Source organism: Onychomys torridus, chromosome X (assembly GCF_903995425.1).
Source record: "Onychomys torridus chromosome X, mOncTor1.1, whole genome shotgun sequence".
NCBI classification, from domain to species: domain Eukaryota; kingdom Metazoa; phylum Chordata; class Mammalia; order Rodentia; family Cricetidae; genus Onychomys; species Onychomys torridus.
In genome coordinates, this window is record NC_050466.1 from 121,055,136 (window position 1) to 121,070,590 (window position 15,455).

A 15,455-nucleotide genomic window follows, 5' to 3' on the forward strand; every position below is an offset into this window, starting at 1 on the left:
CTGGAAAGAAGCCTCTTTTTTCTCTTTGCTAGCCACGGTTGCAAGTCTATTTTGAAAGCTAATTTATACTGTGTGCTTTGAAATTCCATGCTTATCACAGTTGAGGTGGTAACACTTCTTGGCCTCATCCATTCTATAATTTTTCAATTGTGTAAATTTTGCCTTCTCCTTTAAATTTTAGAACTTAGTGTATCAGGTTTGAGCCTTAGAATGTTTATATTTCTTTTACACAAAGTCTCTAGCCCAGAGCTAGGTATCTATTAGGTGTTTAAAAAGCATCATTGATGAATTTTTATATATATCAATATTTGGTAGGAAAGTTTGACTGCTCGGCAAACTGAATTGTAGACATAAACACCAACCTCTTGTTTAATTCCAAAAAAGCAAATCACCTCGAGATTTTTAAGAGCTGATAATTAAGACACCTCATATATATTAATAGAATAAAGAAGGATCATTTTTCAATCCTCTCTCCAAATTCTTTCTGCAGCCTGTGGAGATCTGTTTTTGGAAACTGCATTAGAGATGAGGAGGGAAAGGTTTCATGGCAAGGAGCAAGATCAGCTTTCTGCCCCGTGCCTGGCAGAGACTGTGGCTGCCCTCCATGTGATACTTTAAATCAAATGAAATCTGTGGTGCCTCTGAGACTTCTGGAGCTAAGAGAGCTTCTTCCACAGTAGTTTACACGATGCTAACACAATTGAATACAGTGGAATTTACCAAGGGAAGGGAGAAAATAAAGAGAACAAAAGTCAATGTAAACCATAAACATCATAAATTCCCAACTGTATGCTGCGAGAGAGGTTAGATGGGGAAATTTGAGCTTCAGGCAGTCAGTAAAGCAGTTAATATCAAGACAAAGAGTAACATGGGATCTCAAAGACACATAAATGTAAGAGGTCATAGAAGACTCACTTGACCTATATGTGCTACATTGTCAACCCTTGGATAATGGAAGGGAACAGAAACAGGGTTAATGTTTAAAAACTGTAGAACCTAGCCCAGTACCATCTGAGATTGATATATAAAATGAATAGAAATTTTCTTAACATTTTTTTTTTTTAAAAAAAACCATAGAACCTACTTTGAGCTTCAGATACCAGTAGAGGGGAGTCTCAGATTCTAGCAGCTCTCTTCTTCCAACTAAACTTAAAGCTTTTCCATCTCTCAAAGAAGAACTATAAAGAGAGTAAACCAAACTAATATTAAATGCTAATAAACATAAATTCAATTGTTTGGGGAGGAGCCAAAATCTGAACACTCTATCTTTGGATAATGAAATATTTCTATTTAATAACATTCCTTTATGTGTGACAGTGATTGTTTTTATTTTTCAAATCACTTATTTTAATTCATTTTACTATCCCAACTTCACACTCAGTGTAATATTTATTCTTTCCAGTTTAAACTTGGATTAAATTGTAGTACCAATTGAGTAAAAGACTTTGTAATGTCCCAGCTTGACTTTGTGATCAATGTCAGTCTATGAGAGAAGTCTTCTCTGTGATCATGATTATACACCTATAAAGAAGATAAAAATTATTTCTGTCACCTCTAATTTTCCACATAAAATATTATATGTTTACTAATATATGTGTATATTTAGCCAGGTATCCTAGAACTGAACAGCCATTTTCTCCCACTTTAATTTTCCCTAGATAATAAGCAAGGGAAAAGAAACTGAGATTCTTACTAGTATTTGGAGTTTAAAATTCACTAAGTACCTTCAATTTATTTTTTCGTATGCTCCTCTTTCTGTTTAGTTATTTTGTTTTTTCTTTTGGTTAGGTTTGGTAGTTTTTGAGACAGGGTTTCTCTGTGTAACAGTCCTGTCTGTCCTAGAACTCACTCTATAAACCAGGTTGGCTTCGAACTCACAGAGATCCACTTTCCTCTGCCTCCCAAGAGCTGGGATTGAAGGCATGTTCCACTATGCCCAGCTTTACACTCACAGTTTTTAATGTCCCCTTATTTACACCTTTATAAAGCTTAACTTCTGGCATACAACCTATGCTTGTACAGATTTTTACCATTGAGTCATAATGTAAAGATCCAACTAGTTTTCACAAACACAATTTAGAATATTAAGACCAATATTTCCTCCTTTTTGACACAAATCTTATATGCTCTATCAAATCCTAGTGACATTTTTGTGGTAGAATATTATTTTAAGATGTGTTACTTTTGTTCATGCTGTGAAACATTTGTTTAATGATGCAAAAATATGTTGCATTCTTTTATGTTGTATTTGTTTAGCTCTGTGAAGCTGTGTTACTTTGCCTGCCAAAAACACCTGATTTGTTTAAAAAAGAGCTGAACAGCCAATAGTGATGCAGTAGAAAGGATAGGCCGTACTGGCATGCAGAGAGAATAAATAGTAAGAGAAAAAGAGAGAAAAGAGATCAAGGAACAAGAAAAGTCAGATACTAGGAGCCAGCCACCCACCCACACAGTCAGCCATGGAGTAAGAGTGAAAATAAGATTAGAGAAGAAAAAGAAAGGTAAAATTACAGAGGCAAAAGGTAGATAGGATAAATTAAGTTAAGAAAAGCTGGCTAGAAATAAGCCAAGCTAAGGCCAGGCATTTATAATTAATAGTAAGCTTCCCTGTATTTATTTTGGAGCTGGGTGGCATGCCGCCAAAAGAACAAAGAACAACAGAGTAAAAAATACTACCAACAACACATATTGTTGCTTCTTTTTTAATGAGTAAATTCTTAACATCATTCCTTATTTATTCTTCACATTTTGCATTTTATTCCTAAAGTTGATACACTCACATACATCTAACCAGAGCACTTGGTACCCAACAGAGTCCTCAGGCAGTTGTGCTATTTTACCATCTTGCAGATTTTGTATGACTGCTTTTTGCCTCATTCAAACCAATGTAGCCAAGTCTACTGTCTTTCTTTCAGGCTCCTCAAAGAGCATCTTGGAGAAAAAGAAGTTGAATTGACACTCATCTTTGACTCAGTGGTGGAAGCTGACTTGGCTAATTATACCTGCCATGTGGAAAACAGAAATGGACGAAAACATGCCAGTGTTCTACTACGTAAAAAGGGTACTCTTTTTCATAAGCACAACTACATCTTCACTAACTACTATTAATTACTAAATACGTTTTCTGGACATACTTTGTCATTTAATTAAAAACTTCCTTTAACTATTGTTGTCTTTTTAAGGGGCAATATTTCTCTTGTTGAGCATATTATCAAAAATAAAGAACCCATGACCTTCAATAGCATGAGAAAATCAATAAAAAATAAAGTATGGTTATACATTAATTCAATTGACATAAAATGTGCCATGTTTGTAATTCTAAGTGATACATAAAATTTTGGTATATAATGACATTCAATATTTTCTCTGTATTTCATCTTCTTATAGTGCTTAGTTGAAATGTTAGACATTATATTATCAGATTGAAAGATAATTTTTAAATTCCAGAATAAAATATAACATAAGTACTTAGTAATATCATATAAGAAAAATTGTCTTAAACACCATAAGTTATATTTTGTGACAGGACATATTATTAAAAGACCCTCAGTGGGTGGATATATTTCTAAGTATTTTGGCATTTCTGGAAAAGTCCCTCTTAATACTTTGTTCTAGAATGGGTGGAATTGTTTGTGATGGGCAAAGAAAAGAAACCAAATTAATGTATAAAAGGGCTAAAACTAGACACTGCCAAAGAAGCATCTTAAAATGCTTTACCAGAAGTCTCCATTATTAGAAAAAGACTAAAGAGTCTGTGTGATCACCTGGGAAAGGGTTTGTAAATATAGTATAACACATGTTCTTAATCAGGCCACTTGTTGCTTGGAGAATAGAACAATAGAACAGATTCAATCAGCAAAATCACTAGTTACATCTACTGGCCAAGATGGAATTTCCATTTTCTTGCCAGACCCAAAGCTATAGCCTGATGAAATCTCCAGAAGAAGCATGGAAGCGTGCTTAATCTGAGAATGACACTTCTATCTCAGCAGCACCATGTCTCACATGATTGGACTTGATGCTGTCTTAAAATAAAGGCGTGTTTGTGTATAAAGGGTTCTAACATGGAAAGGGAGGTTAGTGCCACCAGGTTCAGGTGATCTGGTTCATCCACCTGGGTGAAATCTAAGTGACTTGCCTGATTAGAATTTTGGAACCCTAATCTCCTCATATGTAAAATAGGAGTAACAATATCTATGTTGCAAAGTTAGCAGTTTAAATAAACATGTACTAGATATAAAATATATCCCATATAAAAAGTGTACTTTATTACATGAAATTTAGTAATTTTTCATATGCATACATTCCTACATTAACACAGGCTTTACCTAAGCGTACATACCTTGTGGCAAAAGTCACTTTGTCCTTGTCCTTTTGGGTCTTATTCTTGGTTCCAAGATTTTCCAGGCCAGGGTTTGCTGTTGTACTTCATCTTCAAGCAACTTAGATAGTGTTTGCCACTAATAGACACTTGTAATGCATCTTGGTTAAATAAATGACTACAAGACTCTTTTAATATTGAGAATTCATGTGTAGCAGACATATGATAGGTATTGAGAAATAGACAAAGAAAACAGACATCCTCAAACCTCTGAGGTAGTAAGAATGGAAAGAAATATAAACATTTAACAAAAGTTATACAAAGCATATATATTTCAATGTGAAAATTTCTTTGGGGAAAAAACCATGAAGGAAGGTCTTATAATTAAGCCAGTGGGAACAGATATAATCTGAGTTTTAAAATAAATCTATTCTATTTAAAAGTAAAAGCAACAACTGGCAGTTCTTAAAACTCTAGAAATCTGCAACTGGACATGAGGACATTGTAAAACTCTACTCCCCTAAATATCATCTGCAAAGAACTTTGACAAAAATTATTAATAACTGACAACGTTAAATCTCATTTTCCTTATACTTAAATAAATTGAAATTCCCTGGTTTTCCAGCTTCTTCCCATTCAATCTCTATCCCATTGCTTACCATTTACTTGTTCTTACCTCACACAAAGACCAGACTTACATATCCATTTGCCTATTTAATAATATGCAATAACTTATATATTCATTAGTCACATCAAGCTTCTCTTGTCCCAAACAGAATCCCTAATTTCTTCTGCCTATACACATGATCTTCTGTTCTTCTTCATCTCTGTCATCATCATGCTAGTTGTTTGGGTCAAAATAGTCAAAGTCATCCTTCACTTCTAGTTTTCTCTACTCATGTACTGTATCTAGGCTACCACTAAACCCCATGGTTCAACTTTCAATGGCTGTCACAACTTTGACAACTTCCTCGGCTTCACTGCCACCACCTGAATTGGAGATACAAGTTTAGATGAATTGAATCAAACCCCAAACTTGTACTATTGCACAATCTGCTCTTATTGCTGATCTCACTTTCTACCACCATCTAGATCAAACGGAGTACTCGCTAGCCTCCTTTTATTTTCTCATGCTCATCAAGCATTGTCCTATCTCAGACCCTTATCTCTTGTTGATTTCTTCTGACTGGAACATTTTCCCCAGCTGTTCCCATGGTTGCCTCCAATCACACAGGCCTCCTCTTACGTGAGTTCCTCAGTAGGCATTCCCTGGCCGCCTCATAAAAATATAATTCATTCCTTTTGTGTGCCCTCTAAGTTTGTTTCTTTCTAGTATATGAATTAGTATTGAATATTACTTTGCACATTTGTTTCTTGCATTCTCCCTGTCCCAAGGATGTACATTCCATAAGCATAGAGATTTTTCTTATGTTAGTGACAGATATATACACAGTACATAAAACATAATAAATGCTCAAAAGTATTTGTTGAATGGAAACTCTCCTCATATATGACTAGCACAATGTAGTGAGAGAAAAGATAAAAGAGATTGTAAAACAAGATTTTATCTATTAACTTGTCTTGACTGTTTTCCCTCAGTTAATTCAGGACATTTTTTTTTTTATTTTTAAAGATTTTAACTCAGGCTTGCAGGTGAAAAGTCAAAGGTCGTAAAGTCCAAGCATATATGAAAAATAAAAGAGAGTTGACGATTAGAAAGAATTAAAACATGAACTACATAAAATGCATTTTACCTAAAGGTCAAACCATCATTCTCTTCTAGAAGATTTTGACCCAGGATAGGACAGCTTCAAAGTTTTCAAGTGAAACTGAGAGGATAAAGATGATTTTTTTAAATTAATAGACAACAGTATTCATTTTTTCTTAAAGCATTTTTCATTTCAATAAAATCACTCTTCTAGGCGGAAGTTAAAGTTTTCACTGTGCTTTGCTAAAGGTTGTAGTTAATTTTTCTTCATTTGGTCTTTGAGCCTGTTGGATTTTGAAAAACCAGATTAAGTTTATCTTGTGTTAAGAAACACCACCAGGTGGTGGTGGCTCATGCCTTTAATCCCAGCACTCAGGAGGCAGTGGCAAGTGGATCTCTGTGAGTTCGAGGACAACCTGGTCTACAGAGTGAGTTCCAGGACAGGCTCCAAAGCTACACAGAGAAACCCTGTCTCGAAAAACAAAAAGAAAAGAAAAAAAATAAACATTTAAAGTTGATATTTAAACCTGTTAGATTTTTATCAATAGAGCCTTATCTCATTGGCTGTGGTAATTCCACCTAGAATGTAAGTATATCTTGTTTTATGAAACAATGACTTATTCATGGGATGTAAGTCAAATATTTAAAATCCCCTAAGTCATCCTTATGGAGATGAAACTTGTGACAAATCATTCCCTGAACCTAAAACGGCTTTTATAAAGTGAAAATTCACCTCCAACATATCCAATGAACGTAGACAGGAATTACAAAACTATTATACCCTTTAACTGTAAGCTCCTACATTCACCTATCATTTTGTTTCCTCTGAAGAACTATAAACCAGAAAGTATAACTGACTATAAAGTAATAAGAGATCCATCTGATTTTTCCCTCTTGTGAACCAAGATTATGAACTTAACCTAAAAACATTCTGGTAAGTAGTTCTACCTCTCTGAATATACTCCCTTTCCCACAAAATATAGGTATGACACTAAATCTCAATCTCTTTTCTTCTTCTTTGCCCTCTCCCTCTCTGCCTCTGCCTCCCCCTCCATCTTCCTCCCATTCACCCTCCCTGTAGCATTTCCTACTACTCCACCTGGACTCTTGCAATGCTATAGCAAGCTCTCTTAGTATTGTAAGAGGCTATGTTGGATTGTGTAATTTATAATAAACAGAAATATATTTTTCATCATTTTGGAGGCTAGAAAAATCCAAGATCTAGGTCTTCATAGATTTTTATCTAGTAAGGACCTCATCCCTATTTCCATCAAGTGGCCTTTACCAGTCATATTTCTACCAATGTCCTGCTCAGAACCATTTTGGGTTATTCATTTTTTTAAATTGAGCCTTTCCATGGAGTCCTCATCTTTTTTGAACCTTTCCCATTCTTTCCCATAAAGCTCTTTGTATTCACAATGTACATCAAATCTCCTTAAACTTCTACCCATTCATTACCCATTTTCAAAGCTACTTCCACATCTGTAGGTATTTGTTATAGAACTACCCTAATTGTCAGCAATAATTTATTTATTAATCTATTTGGCTGCTATAACAAAATAACTTTAACTGAACAGTTTATAAAACCCCACAGATTTGACAACTACAATTCTAGAGATCGATGTGCTAGTCTATTCCCTGTCTAGTAAGTACAAATTCCTCCAGTGAATTCTGTGATTTCACAGAGGAAAAGAAGTAAGAAGATTCTCTATGGCCTATAAATGGAGTACTATTTCATTCATGATGATGGAACCCTCTTGAGCTACTTATATCCCGAAGGCCCCAAATCCTAATGGTAACACATTGGAGCCAACTCAACACACAGTGTTTTGTTTAATGCTGGGTATCAAACTCAGGTCTCTAAAAAATGCACAGCCACTGAGCAACATCCTTATATCAACAAACATGTATTTTGAAAAGATGCTAACATTCAGGTCACAGCAGAAATCCTCAGGTCAACCTCCAAACTCATTCACTAATTTTTAAGTTAGAGAAGCAAGCTTAAACACACACACACACACACACACACACACACACACACACACACTCACACACACACAAACACACCATCTTTTGTCTCTTGGAGTCACTTGCTATTTTTCCCATACAGTTATGTCTAACTTTTGTGTTCACACTGAAGAAATAGATGGGTTTAAACTAAGAAGATACAAAAGAACTGTACGTGTACAATGAGTGCCTACAAAAAGTTGTAACCACTCAAAAGTTTCTTCCTTGGTTATAGTTATCCTTAGGAAGTATTTACAAGTCAAAGACCAGATTAAATGACTTTTGGTTCTCAGTCAGGAAATGTCTTGAAGTATAGATTCTGCTGGGATAGAAAATGACAAATGCAAACAGAAGACAAAAGAAAAGGCACATGTCATTTGGTTGATGGCAGTTTTACCCTCTGATTATAGGATGGATGTTTCTCTTTTAATAAGACTGCCATGGCTGAATCAAAGAATACTTGTTGGGTCTCAGAGTTGAGGTCCACAGTTTTCAACTTATACAGCCACAATTATGTAATATTTTTCAAAGACATTTTTATGAAATGGACCCCCAAACCACAAAGGTACTTTTCACACCACAATTCTCTTCCATATAGTTACTGCTGACATGGGTGCCTGCTACTTGGGAGCGCAAATTAGTCTGGCTGCTGAAGTTTTCCATCTACCTAATAGCAACTGTACTCTGTAAATAACATAGAAGTTTTTGGGAAAATTTCCATTCAGTAACTTTGAAAACAGTTGAGAGCTGTTCTGGCCAGAGAGAAAGTAGAAGAAGGGGGGGGGGGCTAGGGGGAAGAGGGTAATAAACAAAAGAAAAGAGAAACATCAAGACATTTACAGAATAAATTGAACAATTATTGTGGTAAAAACAGGAACAAATGTTTAAATAAAGTCAATGAAGGCTGTAAGTTGAAAGAGAAGTTGATTTTTCAGAATAACAAAGAAACATTTATTGTTTCCAACATAGCACTGGTCATTTGCAATGTATTGTTGATAAAAAGTGGTGAAGAAACAAGTGAAGATTGTGATTTGCTTCCCAATATAAGTTGCAAGATTGCTTTATGCCCTAGACGGAGGTAGTCAGTGGTTCCTAGGACACCAGTTTGTAAGACAAGAGGCATGATTAATGTGTAAAGGGGGTTTTATTTTTGCCTAAAATGTGGGAACTTCCTTTCAAATTGAATTCCACTTTTAGTAGGTAAGGCAGAGATACACACTTCCCATACCTGCTCACCAAGTCCCATCATAATGTTCATTGTAGACAGTTTTTTCTTCACAACAACTCTATTCTCTTCCCACTTCCATCATTCTTTCTTTTGCTTTCAAGAAAGGAGAGTTGCATTTATTTCCATTTCCACTCTATGATTTTCCCAGTCAACTGTATTCTGTTTGCCCAGCTCTATGCCTACTTCCTTGGTAAAACTTCATTCCTTCATTCTCCACAAATCGTATTACTTTCCTTCACATGTGGAACCCCTAGGAGCCCCCTCTTTCCATGGCTATAGCATGTGAAATTGCCTCAAATAATTTTAGTCTTACTAGTAATTGTAGTATATCTTCTTTCTTTGGAGCTCAAATAATTTGAACCAAATTCTCCACAAGTCACATGGTATGAGGAAATATCACCAAGATTTCCATGGCAGAATATGGAGATACATTTCCATTATCATTTCCAGGGTAAAGTGGATAATGCTGTGGTGGAATTTAAAAAAAAGTTTTGAATTTGAATTTAGGAGACCAAGATTCTTATCCTAAGTGGCTTAAACTATAGAGTTTCAAATTCTGTATCTGTAAATTTGGTTAAAAGTTCTTGTGATACAAACTTATTTACAAAGTAAATAATAGGCTGGGTAAAGTACACACACACACACACACACACACACACACACATTTCAGAATATAATAATCCATTTTATAAAATATAGTATACTAAATAGATTTTGTTACATTGACCATGACTTACTTTTCTTAAGCAATAATCTTTTATAAAGAAAAGGAACATTACCAAAGAAAAGTTGTCTGTGTTTCTCAAGAGTCACAGTCAAATCAGAAATTTGCATCAACCTACCCAGGGAAAATGACTGATGCCAACCACAGTCAGAAGCAACTAATGCACAAAATAAAATGTCATTTCCCTTGCCAGTTTCTAGTTACATGGTAAGCTGAATTAGTAATAGAGTATTTGCTTGATGATTACAGAATTAGATTAAATGGAGAGCACCTAATCTTGTTGGCAATTTCCATTTAATTGTGAGACCAGTGGATGTTCTTGTCCCTTGGCAGAAAATATTTCTCTTTTCTGGTCTCTCTCAGATTTAGCATATCTCCTTTGGAAAACACTGAACTCAAAATCTAAAATATCCTTTGACTATAATTTAACCAAATTCCATGATTCTCTCCCTTTTTGGTGATCTCTCTAGAATTGTTAATATTACTAATTAAGCTAAAGGTAATCCACTGTTCTCTGAGCCTAGGAGACATTATTGTCTCATTCCATTATGTGCTGATTTAATTATCCCAACTCTCAGAGTTCCAGGAATGCCTCAGTGGAAAAGCTTAAGTGTAACATACATTGGTGTTGGCCAAAGAGGCTAAATGATTAACCTAGATTTCTCATTCAATTTTTGTTCCTCTGGGTATATTATATCACAAATATATTATAGTAATTTATTCAAATAAGTATGGGGAATGGGTAAGTTAATTCCCCCTGCTTAACATGTATTAGATTATTTTCTATTGAGGTTAAGTGGAACAGTTAAATCGTGCTAACTCATTAGATTTTATTTGATTCTGAAAGTAATTTTATGATGTTATTCTACTGTAGAAGAATAGGGCTGGTGGCCTGAGAAGTACAGGAGATAATCTTGCTAAACCAACAAGATATTTTAACAGAAGCAACAGAACATTATCCATGAATCCAAAATAAAGGAGCTTTAATAGTTCCCTGATAAACAATTAAGGAAATGTATGCAAAAATGCTATGTCTTCAAATTTAATTGGGATTTAAGTACTTCTTTTATTATACAATTACTACCTTTAATAGTAAATTCCTCAAAGCTTCCAAATATAGTTAATTTTATTAACTAACATATCAAGATAAATTGGTCATGTACAATATGGTCTGAAAAGAAAAAGCAGAATGATCTCTTACATAGAGAAATTTGGGGAAATTCCAAGTGTTGCTGATTTAATTATGTTTTCCTTTTGTTCTGTTTACTTCAGATTTAATATACAAAATTGAGCTTGCAGGGGGCCTGGGAGCAATCTTTCTCCTACTTATACTGCTGGTGGTGGTCTACAAATGCTACAACATAGAACTGATGCTCTTCTACCGACAGCGTTTTGGAGGTGATGAAACTACTGATGGTAAGCCATCTCCTATTTCCCAACCTTAATTAATAGGCATAATTGATCATGTAAGAGTCTATTTCTGTTCTTGGACACAGAAACTATAATATTTAGGGATAAAGAATTATGACATGTGCAACTTACTCTCAAATAATTTAGGGAAAAATGTTTATGAAGAAAAAACATAAATAGGCAAATCTAGATAAAGAGTATAATGCATTATTTTAAAATAATCTCATTCATGTAGTCTTCCTATGTTTACCATAATTTTTAAATAAAACAAAACTTAGTGAGATGTTTCTTGATCTAGAGACAAACAACTGCTATGAAAGCCCTTTCCCTTAGTAGAACACAAAAACAAATTTACATGTTGTTTTCGTCTAGAAAATTAAAACTTAGATACAGGTCATTTTTACCAATTGCTATCATAAAGAAAGCAAACATACATGCAAAAATATTTTTATAGTATGGGCATTTTCTTTTAACAGCTCAAAAAAGTACACAAACTTACATATTTAGAATGTGTCTGTTACGGTTTGAATATGTGGCAACCCCTACAGACTCATATGTGTGAACACTCAGCCTGGCTTGTATGAGTGATTTAAGAGGTTGTAAGACCTGAAGTAGTTGCAGCCTAGCTGGAGAAAGTCCATTGCTAGTGGATGAACTTAGCTAGGCATCAGTTTCTATCTGGGATCTGCTTCCTGATCCCCCCAAAAATGATTTTGATATTATTGTTGCTATTACACAAATACTGGTATAAGTGGATCTTAGTTGACTGTTGTTTTCACAGTAAGTTAGCCCAATATTTCTTGAAAAATGCACTTTTCAGGTTGTGCATTTACTCAGGAATTATAGCAATGTATTTAAGATAATACACACTGATATTCAAGAATATCTTCACAAAGAGAAATAAGGGCTTATTCCAATCATGTTTATATGTATGAAAATGTAATTAATTATATTTTGTTTCTAATATTGGAAATTAAACGTCTAATTTATATTATACATATAAGTATATACTAGGAAGGAAAGAGAGAAAGAGTGTGTTTGTGTGTGTGTGTGTATGTGAGGGGGAAGGAAGGGAGAGAACATATGTGTTCCATATGAAAGAACATGAAAAAGAGTCTCTTGTGATCAATTTGCTTTGAGTAACAATTATGAGCAACTTATTAATCTCAGTAAAAGACAATACAATTTATTAGGTTACTCTATGTTAATTATTTGCTGTCTTCATCTGTACACAATAACCATTAGTAACTTACTGGTTGTTGGTTATACATGTAAGACTAAATTCATGGTAATATCATTGTATTTACAAGGATCTATTCGCATCTTTAGTTCTAAGATGGTCCATTTGATGAAAAATGTCTAGTAAGAATAAGAATTTAATTGTACAATTATATGCTCAAGTATAAGACTGATGGATTAGGGAAAAGGTGGAGGGTCACTTCAAAGATCTCCACTACAAAGTAACAATTAAATGTTTCATATTCTACATGAGCACACAATCTCTTTATGGGCCTAAATAAATCCTAAAATGTCAAGAAGTGTGTGCTGAGGATGAATGAATGAATTTCATTAGTTTATTTTTATTTTTAGTATTTTCATTGTATATACAGTGTATGCATATGCATGTGTGACTTCATGTGCCAATGTGTACACATGCAGAGGTCAGGGAAGGATATCTATCACTCTGGCTTCTCTAAGATGCTGTCTCTCACTGAATTAGAAGCTCTCTATTTTGGCTAGTTTGGCTAGCCTAGGAGTTCCTGATATCTTCCTGCCTCTGCCACCCCAACCAACACTACATGCCTGAATTTTTACATGGGTGTTCAGATTCCAGTTCAAGTTCTAATACTTGTACATCAAGAGTTCTCAACCACTGAATTTAAGTGCTGAGTAAATGATTTTTAACATCATTTTAGAAACATAAATTATATGATGCCAATGTCAGCTATATATGCTACCAAATTTTTTATTTTATATATTCTAACATCTCATCAATAGAACTTAGTTTTTTCTGTATACTTTTTCTTTGTGTTTTCTTTGACTATGTTTACATATAACACACACTATACTTAGACATACATAGTGACTGTCTTAGGCTTTCTATTGCTACAATAAACAACCACGACAAAAAGCAGCCTGAGGAGAAGAGAGTTTGTTTTATTTTTTAAGTATCAGTTCACAATCTGTCATGGAGGGATGTCAGGCAAGGCAGGAACTCAAGACCAGAGCTTGGAGACAGAAACTGAAGCAAAGGCCATGGAGAAATGCTGCTACTGGCTTGTTCTTCATGGCCTACTTAGCCTGCTTCCTTACAAGACCACCTCCCCAGGAATGGTACTGCCCATAGTGCACCAGGCCTTCCCACATCCATCATTAATCAAGAAAATATCCACAGGCCAATATAGTGGAGATATATTCTTAATTGAAGTTTTCTGTTCTCAAATAACTCTAGATTTTGACAAGTTGACAAACACCTAACCAGGACAGTGACATTATACATACATTTATGGTTTTATTTTTTTAATTTTGTATATGCATTTGCATTTATGTATGTAGGGGAGAACATGTGTTTGTGTGAGTGCGTGCTAGACTTAGCATACATGTGGAGATCATAGAACAGTGTCTTTTGTTGACCCTCAGGTCTTTTTTTTCTTTAAGACATGGTCTCTCTTTGGCCTGAAACTTCAGCCTAGCTTCCAGGGATGTCTCCTCTCCCATGTTATCATCATTGGGAATACAAACATAGTTTGTACATGGGTTTAGGGGTATTGAACTTAGGCCCTCAGGCTTTCAAAACAAGCAATCTACACAAGCACATACATACATGTACATACACATATATGAATTTCATGATAGTTTTTATGGAAAGGATTTGTTATATAAAATAGAATTCATCCAACAAGCTTTGATTCCTCTCATTTTCACTCACCACAGATTACTTTATTTAATTGACCTATGAGTTTTTCAATAAATATCTAAGAGTCTGATTCTCTTATACTCTCCATTCAGATCAACACTATATATACACAAGTCCTGAATTCGCTACTGGGTATACAATAATAAACAAAGTTATAGAGTTATGTTCCCTTTAGAAGCTTAGGACTGTGTTCAGTATAGCTACAGGAGAACTGGGCTGCAAAAACAGGACTGGCTCCCCGATGATGAACAACATTAAAATTAGATTTTAAAATATGGAAGGACAGGTGTGGCAACAAGAAAATTCCTCCACAAATAGTTTGGTTGTCTTTGTAACTTCTCTCTTCATTAGGAACAGCATAGCTTTGATGACTACTGCGCCATCCGCCTTCCTCCTTAATGCCATGTCTGCATTGTTCTCTATTTTCTGGTTCCTCAAATAAGTTTAGTCAGCATAATTTAGTACAGAAGACTCATTAGTGTTGTCTAGAAAAGTGGTGTCACTGAACTGCCTCTTGGTTTTCCAACAATTGTCAAGCCTGGCTGTTAACTTTATTTGCATCATGTTGATGCTTTTACTCTATTCATCTTGTCCCTCTTTGTAAGCAACAGCTGTGGCTATTCATGAACATTTCTTGGCTCTCTACATAAGGCTGAAGTGCCTTTTAAAGCTATGGCATCTGAGTCATTGCTGGCTCACTAGCTGGCATCCTGAAGTTTCTGAGACATCTGACATGGTTGCTTTGAGAGCTCTTTTCCTGCTCCAGCCAGCTACAATATGCCCTTCACCTTTCATTCACCTTGTAGGGACATAACTGAAACCAAAGCACCATTTTTCCAGAAAGTGATGTCCTTCCAGAATTCTAAGTAAGACTGATTTTACAGGTACATATTCAAGTATTAACATGCTAAAGACATGGATATTCTTATTAATAACTGATTCAATATTTGAAAATATAGAAATAATTTACTAGAAGATCATGTATGTATTGAGCTATAATATTAGGGCATAGTAAAGCAAGTGAAGATAGTACCAGGTACATGTGAGTTTCAGCATAATCAGAGAGTAAATCACCACAGTCTGAATAAGCAGTGGGCTAAGAGTCCAAACCTTCTCATAATGTAGATAGATGATAGAGTC

The 15,455-nt window shown here is 34.8% G+C and overlaps 1 protein-coding gene across 1 annotated transcript in view; it reads left to right on the forward strand.

The window, feature by feature from the left end:
- Il1rapl2 (interleukin 1 receptor accessory protein like 2) overlaps positions 1-15,455 on the forward strand; it is a 1,242,609-nt gene that overhangs the window by 1,210,722 nt on the left and 16,432 nt on the right. The window contains exons 8-9 of the mRNA XM_036175525.1: positions 2,916-3,061; positions 11,261-11,404. Of these exons, the coding sequence (XP_036031418.1) occupies positions 2,916-3,061; positions 11,261-11,404 (290 nt within the window). The remainder of the gene's footprint in view (positions 1-2,915; positions 3,062-11,260; positions 11,405-15,455) is intronic.